A 17256-nucleotide genomic window follows, 5' to 3' on the forward strand; every position below is an offset into this window, starting at 1 on the left:
TATGCCATCCGTCTACTATTGCATCCATCCATCAATCTCTTTTTTCCATTCACCCACCTATTTTTTATTCATTTATATGTTCATCCTTTCGTCTCTGATATTTTATGCATCCACAGGCCTGTTGCAATAATCAATAAGTCAGTTAATCGCATGACTAATTAAAACGAGCTCAATCGTTTTAATTTGGGTCATTTATCGTTTTTCTCTTTCTACCAAAAACTGATTAATAAAAGTTTTCAGTCTGGTGCCTTTGGTCTCAAATATTCATTTGTTTTTTAAAGGATAATTTTGTTTACAGACTTAATGATCCGTTTTATTTCTTGTTTCTGTTGTTTTTGTTCATTTATTTTGAATATTTAAAATGTCTTTCAGTTCTTTTTGTTAAAAGTTTACTGATTTTTGAGAATGTGCGTTGTTATTATTATTATTATTATTATTATTATGCCATTCCCATTATATTACTTGAAAATTGCCTCAAAAGAACAATATTATCACTTATCGCAGTAATTTCTGGGACAATTTATCATCCAGCAAAATTCATTCACAGCTATCATCCATCCATTATTTTCATAATCATAAATTCAGAATTCATAATAAGTTTAAAGAATCCTGTGACTGAACCCGGTTTGTTGGTGCGACGACATTAAAATAAGAGTTTTTACACATACGCAAAAGAAAATGTCAGACAGTGCTGTTCAATAAAAGTTTTATTCTTTCCCTGGGAGATTCACAAGTATCTCCTTTGTTGTTGTGCGGCGTTCTGTTCAGATAATGACATTTCTCCCGACAGTGAACACGCACTCAGGTGCATCAGTACGTTTCCTCATGAACAGGCTTTGCTTTGAAACCTTCAGCAGCCTGCACAGAATCCTAAATTTCAAAGCCACGACGGCGGTAGAGCGGTGACCAGGTTCCTAAATCTAACGGGATTAGATTAGCGGGAGGTTTGGGAATCCTCCCCACAGCGAAGCCACAACTGTGTTTCCCTGCAAAACGCGTCCTGGTTGCGTCTCCCGCAGCGTCCTTCAGTGAAGGTTTGTGGGATGAAGCTCGTCCAGATCAGCCTCACTCAGTCGTATTTAACTGCATTCCTCAGGACTGGAGAGCCAGCCGCTGCAGCAGACCACCCCGGCCATGACTGTAGATTTTGATGCCGTGTTCGGGAATAAGTCCACACCCAGTAACAACGGCCCACAACCTGCAGCCGGTAAACAGCCCCTCGCTCTGTCCGACTGTCCGGACAGGGAAGTGACTAAAACCCCTTGGCTTTGATGGCGGCGCGCTCTGGACTAACCCTCTGATTAGTTTCAGCAATCTGTGTCTGTTCTGCTCTGGGGATTGGCTTTAGTTTTTTTTTTGTTTTGTTTTTTGTTTTTTTTTTTGCTTTCTAACTCTGCTTTATGTTGTGGTATTTTATTTTTTTGGTTTGTTTTCTAATGATGACCTCTGCCACAGAGACGGAAACCACAAGGTCTTGGTATCGGCAAACTTCAAATTCAGCAGAATTTCTCTTACATTTCCTCCTTCTGGCTTACTTTATTTTATGCTCTCATAACCAATCTTTCTTTGAGCTCTAAAAAAGGGACATCCTGCATTATTTTTTCAACTGTTAGACCTTCAGATTAGATCATTTTGTAACCATTGTGTAACTTTGTTTAACCATTTTCCCAATTCACAGGTGAGGATCTGCTTTTGTTGTGCTTTTGAAACTTCTTTCAATTTTATCACGTCACATACACCAACTGCAACTTCAGTTTGCGTGGATGTTGCGCAACCTGCCACCACAAAGCAGACCATAACTGCTTATGCATAATAAATCCGCCAGAAGATTTATTACGAACATCAGGGAAGGGAAGCTAATACTGTACATCAACCTGAACCAACCGTTTCCATAGTCGTGTTGTAGACGATCTAGTCAAACTCCAGACCTAGATCTAGTTGAGCCTTAAACATTGCCTTTCCGGGACACGTCCCACTAATTTGGCAAACATTTTGGTCTTTGTGTGAAAATCTGGCAGAGAAATAACCTAAAACACTTTGAGGTGAAACTGTATTTTGTTGGACAACTTTGCAGGGTGTCTGCACATCCAAAAGAAAAATGTCTTTAAAAGATGTAAGGTGACCTTAAGTAAGTTAACAAAAGGTCTTATATTCTGTCCTGGCATTCATATCCTATGTGATTTTTTTTTTTTTAAGGGACTTTACTGTCAGTGAAGAGTTTGAGTCGTGTTACCGGCTAATAAACCATAGCTAACTAGTTAGCTAGCTAAGTTTATTGTGTCTATCAGCGTTCGTCTTTCCTGTTGGCTCACTTCTACTGCCAACCCGTACCAGGATAGGTTGCATAAGGCAGCCTGGGGTTAAGGCTGTAGAGAGAATCGTAAAAGTCTTAAATCTGAGTTGGTGAAACCATAACTTTGGAACCAAACCATGTATCTTTGTCCTTTCACAATAAAATTACAAACTGCCTTGTGTTGCTCCGCCGCTTGAAATCCTGATAAAATACATTGAGTTTTGTGGTTATAACTTGACAAAACATTAAAAAAAAAAAAATAAAAAAAAAAAAGCTTGAGAAACACATTTGCAAGGCAGTGTAAGTGAAGTTTCTCTCTTGCTGCCATTTTAGAGATGAACTCATTTCCTGTCTTCTTGTTGTTGGACAGTTTTCACAACAGCAGCACCCCGTCAGTCGCCGCCCCATGTGGACATTTCTACATAATTCATGAAATTTCTCAACTAATGAAAAAAAAAAAAACAGATCTATTTTTATGAAACAGAAATGTTGGAGGGGAATCTAGGATAAAATCTTTAAAAATAAAAGCATCTTCTATGCCATGTTTTGATTTTTCCGCCTCCTCTGACCTTGTGTAACCCCTTCGGACCCAACAGTCGGAGGCTTTTCTGTCCAGACTAGTTCTGTGTTTGGAGATTCTTTTCTACTCATAAAGCTTCTATTGCAACGACCCATAAACCATCTGGGCAAACCGACCACATCTCCCAAAAATCACTCCGTCTCCAGCTGCTCCACATCTGCACTGATGTTTGCATGCACGCACACACAGACGTGTCTGTGTTTGTAAATGTGTCCATTCACACGTCCTCCATCATTTCCCTCTCCTCCGTCTGCCTGCTTCTTCTCGTCTGTTGTGTTTTGTTGTCATTCACACCGTTCCCACCTTCCTCCTCCTCTTCCTCATGCCGCTGCCTCCTCTCGTTTTGTCTTCGCTTCGCCGTCTCCTCATCACACATCACAAGGCAAGAATCACCCAGGCAACTCGGGTCCATCTGCTTCCCCTCCGACTCCTCGCTTTTAAAATAAAGAAATCCCTGTTCTTTCTTTTCTCCCCCTCCTCCTTCGCGCGTTTTGCTGCAGCTTCTTTTCTTTTTAATATTCCCTAGTTAACTGCTGCAATTTTTTTGTTTTTGTTTTTTTGTTCTTTCTGATTGGTTAATAAATGAGGCGCCAGCTTTTCTATTCAAATTTGTAGATTTCATTAATTTTAATGGAAAACATTCTGCCTTTTCTTGTTTCTCATCTCATCCAAATAATTGTTTCTTCTGTATTCATCAGCAGTGTCTTTTTAGGTTTTAACTCTTCTTCTTTTTTTAATGTGGAACTAAAACCCACCAAAGCTGAAGGAAGTCATCAGAGAACTAATCTTGGAGTTTGTTTCTAAAAGTACTTTTGCACTCGACTTGCTTTTGTGTGAAGTAATCATGGCGATCTAGACAGAGGAGAGCTAATAATGTTTGTCACGCACAATTGAATTTCCTCACTCAGATGAATAGGAAAGGAAGAAATGCACCACTTTTGTATTAAATAAACTCCCTGTTGCTACTTCTATTTACAAAACAAAAAAATCATGATTAGGGCTACCTTGGATGCTTTGCTACAATATCTAAAATACAGTTTAAGTTTGCCTACATTTGAGTAAACGTAAGTAAATATTTTTTCATACAGTTATGGAGAATTACAATTTTTTCCAAGAATAAATGTGTGAAAGTGTCGCAGCGCGTCACTTCTTTCATCAACATTCTGCACACAAACCTCCAATTAGGATAATTTGGGATAAAGTTTTATGCTCATTTATTAAAAATAAAAATAATTTTTAAAAATCACATTAACATAAGTATCCCCAGCTTTTTTCAGCCTGATTCCACTGATTGTCCTAAAAATGCTTCAACATCTTAAATGGAGTCAGCTTGTGGTAAATGCAGTTGATTGGACTTGATTTGAAACACCTGTCTATAATAACGTCCCACATTTTGAGGAAAGATATTAATTTAACACAATTTGGATTAAAAAAAATTGGAACAAAACAAAATGTGTAAAGAAGTGAAACGCTGCGATTTTTTGTGAATACACTACTTAGTTCTGCAGTAGATGGAAACAAACGATAAAGAACCAGGAGATCCTCTGCATGGCCTTTCAGAAATATTCATACTCTGTACATCTGATTTTATTACCTTACAGTTACAAACTTTACTGCATTTTGTTGGGATTTTGACAATTAGATCAACACAACACACTGCATAACAGTAAGGTAGAAGTAAAAATACAAACACATGGGTTTGAAACCGTTTACCAGATTTATTTAAACTGCTGGGCTTAAAGTAAAGGACATCATGGATCAGAGGAGCCACCACGCTGACTGTGGAGGAGCTGCAGAGATCCACTACTCCAGAAATCTGGAGAAAACTATTTTATTTTAAGAAGCCATTTTGGCTCTTTATTGAGAATGAATGAAGAAAAAGCCTAACCTTTTCGCTCTCCGTATAGAACGATATTTGGAAATTTTTATCAAATTGCAAAACATTCACTGTAACTTGGACTACTTCCCAAGAGACTGTGAATGTTTAGACTTTAGATAAGTCCGATAAGATCTGTTTGTAACCACACAGAGAGGATGGTGCCACACAGGAAACAGAAAAAGATCATTTTGAACCACTGTGAAAGATTTTTGCCTCTTGCCTCGAGAAAGCAGCTCTAACCAAAGAGACTGGAGAGTCGCAGTCAGTAAATTATGGGGAGTGAATGTCATTTCTGAGTAGATTTCACTGCGAATTAATTTAAATGAAGATTTTAAATGTTTCAGCTCTGTTTTCACTCCAGCAGGTGGCCACGATATCTACCAATTACATCTTCAGCAGTAGATACCGCTCAGTGCTCATTGTCTGTGCTGAGTTTTAGACGATGTCGCCTCATTAAATTTCGGTTTACATCTGTGAGCACCAAGTGGTTCTCAGACGAACTATTGGAGCAGATATGCCTCCTTCCTCTCCTTTGATCTTTAACCCATATTGACACCCAATCTGACTCCAAAGCATCTAAGCCAACACCGATGACGTTCATCCTCCCAGTTCAATACGGCGCTTCTCTTCCCCTTCCGTCCAGCTTACCTTCGTCTGCATGTGTGATCAACTAAATTTTCCTCCCGTCTCAGTAGAAAGTCTCTGTAATTCAGAACACTTCACTGACACGCAGTTGAAGGAACATCAAGAAGTGGGGGGAGAACAGCCACATTCTTAGTGTTTTATTACAGTGTCGACAATGGGATGGAAATTAAATTAAGGAGGAAAAAGGTTGATTTAATTTCTTGTCTGACTTGCCCTCCGCCCCTCCTCGTGTTGTTCCTCACTTTTTCTTTTTTTTATTGTTTTTGCTTCATCTCTGAGTTTCATCTTGCCGTTTTTAATTTTTCTTCCTACTCTACGCTGCCCCACCTCCCTTGTTTTCTCATCTTGCTAAGCCAGCAGTGAAAGTGTTTTTCGAATCTCTTGTGTCAGCATCGCTGTCAGGCCTACACACCGCTTCCTAACTAAATATTATTCCTCCCTCTTTTTTCCCCCCCATCATCAGTTGTCTGTCTGTGATTTCCTCCCCTTTGAGAAGACACTGTCCATTTATAAGCAGTAAATATTAGTTTTCTGCTTTGTTCAACTCCCCTGGTATTAAAAAAAAACAACACTTTTTGTATTTGGAATTAAACCAGTGGTGCAAACTTTTGTATACACACTTTTTTTTAATTTGTTTTTACCTGTCGCAAACACCTTTTTTTGCATCCAATACACACACATGCACACTAGCAGTCGCACCTCCAGGTTTTTCTACCAGCAAATAGTAACAACCATTAGCTGAATGAGTGCTGACATGGGAGTTGTTACTGCTGGCTCCTAAACTCACATGCACACCAGTACAGGCAATGGACACTGGGGGGAAGAAAAAAAACAGCAAACAAACTTTTTCACATGCTTTCAACCAGGTACATTTATATTCAATCAAGACTAATCACTGTTCAGAGTCGTAGAGTGAATATGACAGCTAGGATCATGTAAATTGGTAACCTGGATGAATGCAATCTACCAAGTCAGGGATTAGAGGCCGCTACATGACAGGAATAGTGAAATGTAGAAATGTTCATTCTCATTTCTGCTCACAAGATTTAGAGCAAGAGACGCTTAGTAGAATTCTGAGTAATTCAATTCAAGAATATTTTATTAATCCCAGAGGAAAATTAAATGTCACTCATACACTTTTCCTCAGACTTCTTGTAGACGGCTGTACTGTTGCGTCTCCAGTTTGGTCTCCACCACTGCTTCTCCTCCTTCTTCCATGACAGAAATGGTGTTCGCTCTGTAATGTTTTCCTTAAAACTGCTCTACATTGGATTGGTTCACTCAGTAGCTTGAACACATTGGGTATTATTAGCTTATAGAGCCAAAATCCCCCGAGTAAGAATGGCTGACGTATTTGCTAGCACACAACGAGAATAACATAGGGTTAGCTTAAAGATATTGGTAAATATTAGCTTACATAGCTAAATAGTAATAGGCAGGATTTACAAATGATGTTTGTTGGACTAACTTGGTAGCTTGAATGCATTGAATAATATTAGCTAATATGGTCAAAATCCTGTGAGTCAGTTTGTCTAACACATTAGCTAGCTCACAGCCAGAATAACATAGGGCTAGCTAAGATATTGATTTAAAAGTGCTGTAAATTTTTTCGCTAACATTGCTATAATAGGGAATTAGCGTATCGCACCAAATTACAGATATTTGTTGGTAGAATAAAGTCAGAACATACTAATGTCAACTGAACATATCTTTAAATTAATCTGCTTTCATTGTCATATCTAGAATAGTAATAAGTCCAGGAAGCTCTAACTTTACACAACTACGTAGGTCACAGAGTTCATCGCATTCAGTTTGCTTTTTCTCTAATATTCAGAAATACAATGAGTTTCAGTGTGAACATACAAGCTAACATGCTGAATTCACATAAGCTAATTTAGCCAAAATATCAGCTTGAACATATTGGTTAATAACTCAGGACTAATCTACTTTTACAGTTAAAAGTGATTTAGGACTTAATACTATCAGTTCTTTCAGTCAAAACTATTCCATGTTATACTTTTAGGATAATATATTCAGTTTTAGCTAGGTGCAAAGCTCCACTGACATTTTAAGTTGTGCAAATGACTTCTAGAACTAAGAGATGAGCAGAGATGCCCCAAATGTTAACAATCCAGAATAATTGTGCTTTAGTTTAGATATAATTTGCTTATAGTAAAATAAATGTAGAATTTGGGTATTAAAAAAAAACAATTGTAAAACAAGTTTTTAAGAAGATTGTGACTCGAGGAACTTTGTCCTTCTGGTGCTGACATTTTAGCAACACTAAATTGACTCACCGCCTCTCTATGCAAATCATGCAGCTACCACACACTGCATACATTGTAAAATATGTCCTGATAAATTATTTTGAGAAATTTGTGTGCATCATGATTGTTTCCTCTAGATAATAGGGACATGTTTAGAATGTTCTTTTGAATTTCTGGGAAGAAAATTATCTGCAGTACACATCTTTTAAAACTAGATCAGCTTCCCATAGAATCATATTTAGCGCCATTGTTCTGCACAATGAGGCGGGACGTGTGACCTCTTACAATAAAGAAGCACAGGATCGTTCAGAGATTAGAAATGTTACTTGTAACTTAAAATATTTCTGGCTATTGAGTTGCTCGGCTTTCTGATGTCGTTTATCAGGCTGCTTAGCCTCTGGAGTGCACTTAAAAGCAGCTCAGAACGATGTCCTTTATGCTTTGGATGCTTGAATAAACAACTTACTGCCTGATATTTTTCACAAACCCAAAGTTTGACAGTCCTTCAGGGCTTTATTTCACTTTCTAAGCTGTAACTGAGCTGCTGCTGTTCTGCAAACAGAGAAGCCCATTTCCTCACAGAAAATAAAAATTACAAACATCTCTGCTCTTGCTTTTCTCTCTTTTCATCCGTCTCTGTGTATCTTGTGAAGCTTCCACGCATTTTTCATCTCTTTACAAGGTTGTTTGAAGCCTTTCAGATGTAAAAAGCACCTTTTTTTTCCTGTTTCCCCCCCGCTGCAGCCCCAGCTCATCTACATGAACAAAATTGATTTCTTGTGCAGGTTTCGATGCTCTCGGAGACCTGTTAAAGCCCACAGTCACCGCGCACACCGCACAACCTCCTCCTCCTCCTCAAATGGCCATCCATCCTGGAGGAAAGCTGCTAGCCAATGACCTCGACTCCTCTCTGGCCAACCTTGTGGGCAGTGAGTGCTGACACACACAAACTTGTTAACAAAGAGAGAAAACGAGTTGCAATAGCCGCACAGCAGATGGAACAGTTACATAACTTTACCAATGCAACACCGGGCCTTGAATAATTACCGGGCGCTGGCTGTACTGCGGTTGAACACAAGTCCAGAAGATTTTTATTTATTTTTCTGAAAACTTGTGTGCGTTCTCCAGAAAATGCTCCATTTCACTTTGTTCTCCGTTTCTTCTCCCCACTCAGATCTGCAGTTTGGATCTGGAGCCAAGAAGTAAGTTTCTAGACTTGTTTTTGAAAGATTAATGCAGTTCCCTACTACTTTTGCTTTCTCACGTGTTTGTACTCTGGCAAAAGAAGTGCTCAAAATAGTATTAAGCAGACTTATTGAGTTGTTCTGCTTGTTCTTCAACAGGCCAGAGATGCAGTGGAACCAGCCTGGTGAGAAGAAGCTAACCGGTGGCCAAAACTGGCAAAATAAGACCATGTCGACCACACAGTGGGGCCCCGCGCCCATGGCTCCACAGCCCATGCCTGTGCCACATGTGGTGAGGAACCGTAGCGCCTGTGACACTTTGGACCGTTTATCTAAGAGAGCTGAAGAGGTGTTTGCAAGTTCTTGAAGGCTGCAGTAACCCTGCTCACGATTATTAAGTTTGCGCAATCTTTAAAAGTCTTAATGCATCTATAATTAAGGCCTTAAAATGTCTTAAATTTGCCAATAAAATGGAAGGTATCCTTAAATACATTAATCACAAGTCTTAAATTTTGTTGTGGCGGGATTATTTAATCTCTTATATTCCATACAGTTGGGTTTTCTTTCTTCGAGGATTTTTCTGTTGGGTATAAGTTTGAGTTGCCGCCAAACATGCCACTAACTAGCTGCTAATATGCCCCAGCTAACTTGCTAGCTTTTTTGCATCTGTAATGGGTAAGTGCAGATTTATCGTCAGGTGGCTGGATGATGTTAATCTCTGCCACTGGCTCACTTCTTTTGCCAACCCATGCGGTGCTACGAGTATGTAGAGTTTAGATTTACTGGCCCAAATCTGACCTGAAAGTCAGGCCATAAATAAATCAAATTTATTACCTACTTATATTTATTACCATGTATGAATTTTATAAATATTGTTGTCTGAGCCATCACTTTTTGTGTCTATTTGTACTACTGATGTGCCTTGAAATTGCACTTTGGGGACAAATAGTTGTTTGAATTTGAATACAGCCCAGAGAAAACCCAACATGAATGCAAAATATTAAGTTATTACTCATTAAACTACTTATTATAGCTTAAATAGAGGAAATATGTTAAGGTAATAAAGAAAGTAAGTAGGGCACAATCTGCACACTGCATGCACAAGCGGCTCCGCTCCTATCAGTCACGCATCCCAGAAGATTTGCGCCTGCCTCACCAAGACGTTACAACAAGCGACAAGATGGAGCTGGAAGACATTAAACAGCTAAAAATGGCAGAAGTTACACTGCTTACTCAGGTTATAGTTTAAAAACAAAACCAGTAAAATTATAAATAAAATAAAATGCTGGGTTTGCTTCAGGCCTATAATTAAAATTAATCAGTCGGGTTGGATCGGGCTCAGGCCTGGTTGAGTTGAATTCTTCTGGCCCAATCTAAACTGTATGTGTTCTGTGCAAAAAGGTTTGGCACTTTGGGTGCTAAGGCTGCAGAGAGCCGTATGCAGTGTGAGAAGCACAAAGCTGCTGCCAAGAGTCACAAACAAACCCCAGAAATGTCTCAGTTTTGATGTGGTGGGGCCAGAGCTCCCCAGAAACAGTCAGCGCTGCCACTAGCGCTGATCTAGCAGCAGCATTTGGTGTGAACCACACTCTGAAGTGGAAGGTTTAGTGGATTTTAAACACAGAGATCGAGCGCTAGTCTTAAATTTCAGTCGTAATGAACTTAAGAAGTCTTAAATTTGAGTTGGTGAAACACGAGGAACACCAGCAGCGCTAAAGTTCACAAATTTCCATTTTGTATTCTTGTCTTTATTGGTCTTTGACTCGCCTATAGACAATATTTTTTTCTGTTTTACACGATGATGTGAGAAACGGTGTTTCTGGGCCTGCAGCCAGCTGCTGGTTAGCTTTGCTCTCTGAGGTTTGACAGAAAGGGGAAAAAAAACGGCTTGTGACTCTAACAGTCTAATTTAGCTCTAATCTTCCAAAGCGTTGCAGATTTTTCTCTTCCAGAATTTGCTTAATTTGAACTTAAAGAAACCGGGTTAAACGCACGGTGCTTTCAGGAACTTGCAGACATCTTACCGGGATGCTCAGCGGGTCAGAAACTGTTGCAGTGAATGCTGGTTTTTCTCTCAGTGCATGTCAGAGTGCTGGTGTGTGTGTGCATGTGTGTGTGTTTGCACATTATCTCAGTGCGGTGTTTAGCTGTGTGTGCATGATGTGTGCTGATCTTAGCAGCTCCTGATTGTCCTCCTGATCTCTGCTCTGCAGTTTCTGGCTGACGAAGACAAAACTGTCACTAACCCCTGTCTTCTTCTTCTTCTCTCTGTTTCGCTCTCCTCCTCTCCTGTTGATCGTCTCCTTTTCTCCTTCCTGACTCCCTGTCCTCCCTCACCTCGCTGTCAACTCGTCCAATATCTCCTTCCTGGCATTTTGCACCGTCATCCGCTCGTCTTCCTTCCCGTGTTTGCTTGCCGTCCTGCTCCGCGGTGACTCCCGTTTGGCGATGTCGTCCGCTTGTCCTGTTTTCGCCACACTGCCTTTGTCGTTCGTCCATCGTCATGGTGACCCCGGGTTTTCTTTGCTTCCTTTACGAACTCTGTGATCCTTTTTTTTTTTCCATTTTCAATTTGCTGTCCTCACCACCTTTTTGACAAATTTTGCTTACTTGTCCGATTCTTCATGGTCCTTTTGTTTCACTAAACATCTTCTCCTTCCTGTTTGATTTCGCTCATTCTCCTGCCCTCCTCCCTCTTGTCCCTCTCCCTCTCTCTGCCTCCTCTCTGTCCCTTGTCCCTTTTCCCTGTTGCGTCCTGATGCAGAATGGAATGTTCTATACTAGTTATGTAAGTACTTATCTCTGTTTAGTAAGACAAGTCCCAACGAGCCTCTCAGAAATGTCTGCTTATCCTCCTCATCTTTCCCCTCCTTTACCTCCCTGTTGCTCTCGTTTTCCCCGGAGACACTTGTTGGAGAATTTTGACTCTTGCTTTCTGCTCAGTTTCTACAAATAACTTCCCCGTGTCTGAGCTGCACAAGCCGACAGTGTGTGCTCTAATTTTCTAAGCACTAATCGAGCTTTTCAGCTCTGCTGTTTTAGCCTCTCTAATCAGACTTTCTTATAAGTTTCTTTTGTACTTTGCCTGCTATTTTGTTCATTTTAAAAAAAAAATATGTACAGCCTTATGTACAAGAAATGTAGAGAGAGATCAGATTAGGTCATTTCTGAAGCGTTTGGTTTAGATTCATTAGATTTCATTGAGGAGAATCAGAAAAAAAGAAAACCTGTTGCACTGCTTTTGGTTTATACTTCTAAGGAAAAACTATAAAGAGATGAGGCACGACTCAGTGCATCTCCATCCTGCTGCACTTTTAACGAGAAAAGGCCAAATCAAATGCTGACGAAGGACCAAATCAGCCTTTAACCGACACAGACGGTTCAAAACAACTTCCATAAACACTCGTCGTCGCTTGCAGAAGGCTTGAGGAAAACATCACAGGTAGCAGAGCAGCAATTAAAGCAGCTGATGAAATGCTTGCAGCAGAGACTCTGGCCAGAAAGTTGCAACAGTCTCAGCTGGAGACGCGTCTCGCATTTTAAGTTGGGGAGCCTGGAAAGCGTCTCGCTCATTTAACCGTCCCACTTAGCCTTGCAGGAGGCTAAGTGGGCTGAAAGTCTGGCTGCGGAGAATCAAAGGGAAGAAGGGGGGGGAGCTGCGCAGCGCGCACCTCGAAACCTGGCATAAAGGAGGCAGAAACGGGCAGGTGAAGAATAAAAATGAGTCACCGAACGAGAATACGGAGACGGATGAGGGCGAAGCGGCGAAGGCCGACAGCTGTGCGCCAAGACAGATGGACGCCAAGAGTGAGGGAGAGTCTGAAGCTGTGCATAAACGAATTCTCGTTTTGTTTCCCCCCCACTCAGGCGTTTCTGTCATGTTTTGATTTGGGGAAAACAAAAAAAAAATCAGATAAATGAGACGGGGCGGTACGACTGAGAGACAAATGTGAATTAATGAGAGATTAAACTGCAGGTGACAGGAAAGTCGACTTAATCTGTTTTAAATACTCCAACTTCTGAACTAGCGGTGAGTTACTGAGCGGGCGATAAATGTATATTTGATGAAACAGAGTCGGAATTGGGTCTTTTTTTTTGTTTTGTACATCTGAGACAGATTGATCAGGGGGGGTTGAGCAACAACTGGCTCTCCAGGGTCACAACTACAAGTATATACCGATCAATCGGATTGATTGCCTCCTAAGATGGGTTCACAGCTTCACCTCGCCTGGTCTGAAACCTTTTTATTCCTTTAGATCTCTGGGAAGAGAATCACTCCTTCTGCTTATCCTTCCTCTAAAAGTCAATTGAAAGCTCTGATAGTAGATAAGTCTATTGAGAACCTGTCCAAAACCCTGCAGAACGACAGTAATGCTTTTCATCTGTTCTTGTTCTGCTCCTGCCATTAAGGCGGCGCAGCCTTGAGTTTGAAGTCTGTGCTTTGCGGGATCATTCCTTAAAACGAGCTGAAGCTGATGAGCACATAGTTATGCAGACGTGGTCTAATGTGATGTAAAAATGTTAAGTCTTTTATTGTATAAGCATACATTAAAAAACAAAACCTCTAATTTGAATAAATTTATTCAGCAAAGGGGAAAAATCTCTTAGGAAGATTTGGTTTTGAAAAATCCCAGGCACATCCTGAAAAAGTCTTAGATGTGTGTTACCCAAATTTAGACCTTAAAATGTCTGAAATGCACTTTTAAAAGTAAGTTGCTCTTCAATATGTTGATCACAAGTCTGAAATGTTCTCTTGACAAGACTTTATAAATTATATATTCTATTTATTTATTTTTCTCGCTGAACTTTTCTGTCAGGCAGAAGTTTGAGTCGCACTCAGACATCTACAAAAAAGTTAAATACATTTATTTTGCCTAGTGTTGAAGACACAGGTAACTAACTGCTCCACATATTTCCTGTTGCCCCTGATATTACCGCAGTAACACAAAGCAGGATTGTAATTCGATAAAGCGGTGCTGGCCGCAACGCGCTGCAAATTATTTAGCCGCTTTTTATGGACAGATCCGCCATCTTAAGTAACTTCCACTTAGTTTAAAACATTGACTAAGGAGCTGATGCAAAAACAGCAATTAAAGGATAATGCTGGTGCAGTTTTATTTTTCCCCCATAAAAGCCTAAACTTTACCGTGGCGACGCTTTAATTACTGTAATCCATCATTTTATGTCGAGAAATAAAGCAAAACATGACTTTCCGGAGCAGCTAATTACTTTGTACAATGGAAATATTGCACTGTTCTCATTCCTAGACTATATTTTTTCTAAAAAAAAAAAAGAAAAAAAAAAAAAAGAAACATACTAATTTCTCAATCACAAATCAGCAGTTTTGATGCAGAAAGGCGTTGCTTCCAAAGCAGCAGCTGTACATCGCCATGGTGTCGAACAACAGGAAGCCCGCTCAGGTGCGGCGGATTGGATTTGCCCTGAACATGGCAGAAAGCAGAGCGCGGCCTCATTGTGCCTCTCCTTTTGAAGTGGTGGGAATGATTGCTCACAGCGGGCATCCGCTAAGTACTTTAGCTTCTCGCTGTGCCGCTGAATGTACACATACTCGAGCTTTAAATGATTTGTCCTTTCACAAGCTGGACACTTAAGGGTTCTCAAGCCGAGTCAGGTTTTTGTGTTCTTTGTACGTTTTTTTTTTTTTTTTTCTTTCTTTCTTTCTCCAGACAATTGAGATGAAGCAGGTTGGTTATTTTCTGAGATCAACTGTTTGTTTTTGTTTTTTTGTTCCAGGCTCCAGCGCCAATGGCTTTCCCCATGACCACACCACAAGTGCCTGTGTATGGAATGGTGAGTGTTGCACAGAAAGAGTGACTTTCCTTTCATATTTGGTTACGTTACTTTACCAGGATATCTGCAGGTCTCAGCAAGTCAAATTTAAGGCTTTATAAGACATTTTTTAATGCCAATTTGAATGAAATTTAACACCAAGCTAAAAAACTACAAATATATATAGGATGATGGGGGGGATCCAGTTGGCAACATGAAGTGAGCCAGTCCCAAAAACTAATGTCATCCAACCAACCAGTGATACATTAGCATCTAATTCTTAGAAGATGCAAAAAAAATAAATAAAATAAAAAGGCTAGCTAGCAAGAATATATTGGCAGCTAGTTACTGGTAGCCTGGAGTCACAGACTGCAGTGAAGATAGATGTTTGTGCAAACTTTTGCCTGACAGAAATTGCATGAAAGATTAATTAGTGCTGCCACAACAAAATTTAAGACTTATGACTACCCCATTTAAGGATGACTTACATTTTTTTTAATGATTTTAAGACATTTCAAGGCCTTAATTTTCGATGGACTCGATCCTTTTTCAGGATGTCCACATTACACATTAGACTTATCAGAATTTTGTGTGATGTGCTTTTTTGTAAATGTGACGTAGATTTGCATTCAGTCAGCTTTTCTGAGTCAATCATTTGTAGAGCTACCAGTTGGAGTTACAAATTTGGCCTTTGACTAGGCCATAAGAACACATCAGTGTGACCTTTCCATTTAACTCTTGCTGTGCGTTTGGGGTTGTATTTCTAGAAGGTGAACCTTTGTTGTTGTTTTTTCATGGTTACCCTGAATTTAATTCCAGCCATTTTCCGGTGATCTCAGACCAGTTTGGGTTTCACCATTACAATAGTGTCATTGTGTTTTTCTAACTGTGTGTTTGTGTGTGTGTGTGTCGTGGCTCTCCAGGTCCCTCCCCAGATGGCTCAGATGGGTGGGGTACCTGTGATGGCTCCACAGCCGATGATGTACAACCAGCCTGTTCTCAGACCCACCAACCCTTTCGCGCCCATGCCAGGAGCCCAGGTAGCTGCCACCAACTCCTGCACAGTGATCGGCTTCTTTTCAACTGATTTCTGGACAAATTAGGAAAATAAAGCTTCAATCTGTTGAATTGTTTTTTTTTTTTAAATTTCTGCTTGTGCAAATAGTTTTACCTGTTTTCCTCTCTTTGCTTATGGGACTGTTAAAATCCTGTGGATTTCGTTTTAATTTCATTTTTCTGTCCTCTCTCTCGTCCTATTCAGATGCAGTTTATGTAATCCATTCAGGGGGAAGCTGAGTGCCAAAAGCGAAAAAAAAAAAAAACTCACGAGAGGACGATCGAACGGAGGGAGGAACGATTTGATCAGGCGAACGAAGAGACACAGACAAGCTGACCGACAGACACCAAAACAGAAGGAGGCGATGAGGGGCGGAGGGGGTGGGACTCTGTTCCGGCTGGAACAACTGCTGTTGTGTGTGTGTGTGTGTGTGTGAAGCTTCTCTGTGTTTATCATTTGTGTTTTAAATCGTGCAGACGGAGGGATGGGATGGACGGACGTCTGGCTTTCACCCAGCCTGTTCGGTTCGGTGTCTGGATCCAGAATTAGCTTTATTTCAAACTGGTGCTATTTTGTCCTCTCTGAGTTCCTGTCTACCTGCAACAGCAACTTGGGAGCACTTGTAAGAGGACGTGTGTGTGTGTGTGTGTGTTCGCAGCAGCAGTTGTTCCAGGTAATACAGCCTCTCCTCCCCCCTGAGTCTCTGTTTGTTTTCAGAGAGAAACGTAGAGGCACATTTTCTCAAGTATGTTTCCTGTAATTTTCCAATCCGTGTATTTTTTTTTCCCTTCTGTTTTTTTTTTTGCCTTTAACGTTATCAGGGCTTGTACAGCAGTTTGTCGGAGCGTCAAACAGTAGCTGAGCGTTTTCTCCTCATGGCTTCTTAAGCTCTGCCGCTCGCACATCCAGACGGGAGATCGACGAAACGTCGGGACGAAAAAAAAATAACATAAATTTGTCTCAAGGGCTCGACCCACCAGGGAAACGCAGCAAAATGTGTCCAGATGTTGCGGAGATTGTTGACTTACAGCTGCGTCGTGAAAACTGCTGGAAACCTGCCAGTCTGTGTGCTTCTAGTCTGCTCAAGGGTTGGGTTCTTCACGTACAATGTCACATGAAACTGATTGAATTTGACCCTAAAAGTAATCAATGAAGCTGTGTATATAAGCAAAAAAAAAAAAAAAAAAAAACCTTATTTGAGTGTGTAAGTTTTTCTTTTCTTCTCACATGGACTGTTTATCCATCTGTGCAAAGATAGTGAACATTATTATTGCAGTCAGTAGATGCTCAGATTGTGTGTGTCTCTTTAAGTCGAGGGCCTTTGTGTGCATCTTCCTCAGTGATTGATGAGAAACAAATCCAGCACACTGAGGTTACGGCTGTTCTTAAAGGGACATGCGCAGTCTTCTAGTCGAGCAGTAAAGGGATAGTTTGAAATCTTTTAAAGCAAAGTGCCTGTTGAGAGGCTATCTGCAGGAGAGAGTGATACGTTTATATTCTCTGGATTTGAAAGCTAAAGCTAACGTCTGAAACGTACCAAGTTTAAAGCAAAGAGGAAGAA

General features: G+C 40.4%; 1 protein-coding gene across 3 annotated transcripts in view; it reads left to right on the forward strand.

Moving 5' to 3' along the window:
• The window catches only part of LOC106945521 (phosphatidylinositol-binding clathrin assembly protein), a 106652-nt gene extending 89767 nt beyond the window's left edge, over positions 1-16885 (forward strand). For 2 of the 3 annotated variants that reach the window (XM_015029256.1, XM_015029257.1), the window contains 8 exons: positions 1097-1207; positions 8450-8593; positions 8839-8866; positions 9008-9140; positions 11613-11636; positions 14603-14659; positions 15562-15678; positions 15900-16885. In XM_015029256.1, coding sequence (XP_014884742.1) covers positions 1097-1207; positions 8450-8593; positions 8839-8866; positions 9008-9140; positions 11613-11636; positions 14603-14659; positions 15562-15678; positions 15900-15914 — 629 coding nt within the window. In that variant the 3' untranslated portion in view covers positions 15915-16885. The remainder of the gene's footprint in view (positions 1-1096; positions 1208-8449; positions 8594-8838; positions 8867-9007; positions 9141-11612; positions 11637-14602; positions 14660-15561; positions 15679-15899) is intronic. The other variant, XM_015029258.1, reaches the window with a different exon arrangement.
• Positions 16886-17256: the final 371 nt, after the last annotated feature.

Source organism: Poecilia latipinna, unplaced genomic scaffold (assembly GCF_001443285.1).
Source record: "Poecilia latipinna isolate Pla-1442-1.1 unplaced genomic scaffold, P_latipinna-1.0 Scaffold147, whole genome shotgun sequence".
NCBI lineage: Eukaryota > Metazoa > Chordata > Actinopteri > Cyprinodontiformes > Poeciliidae > Poecilia > Poecilia latipinna.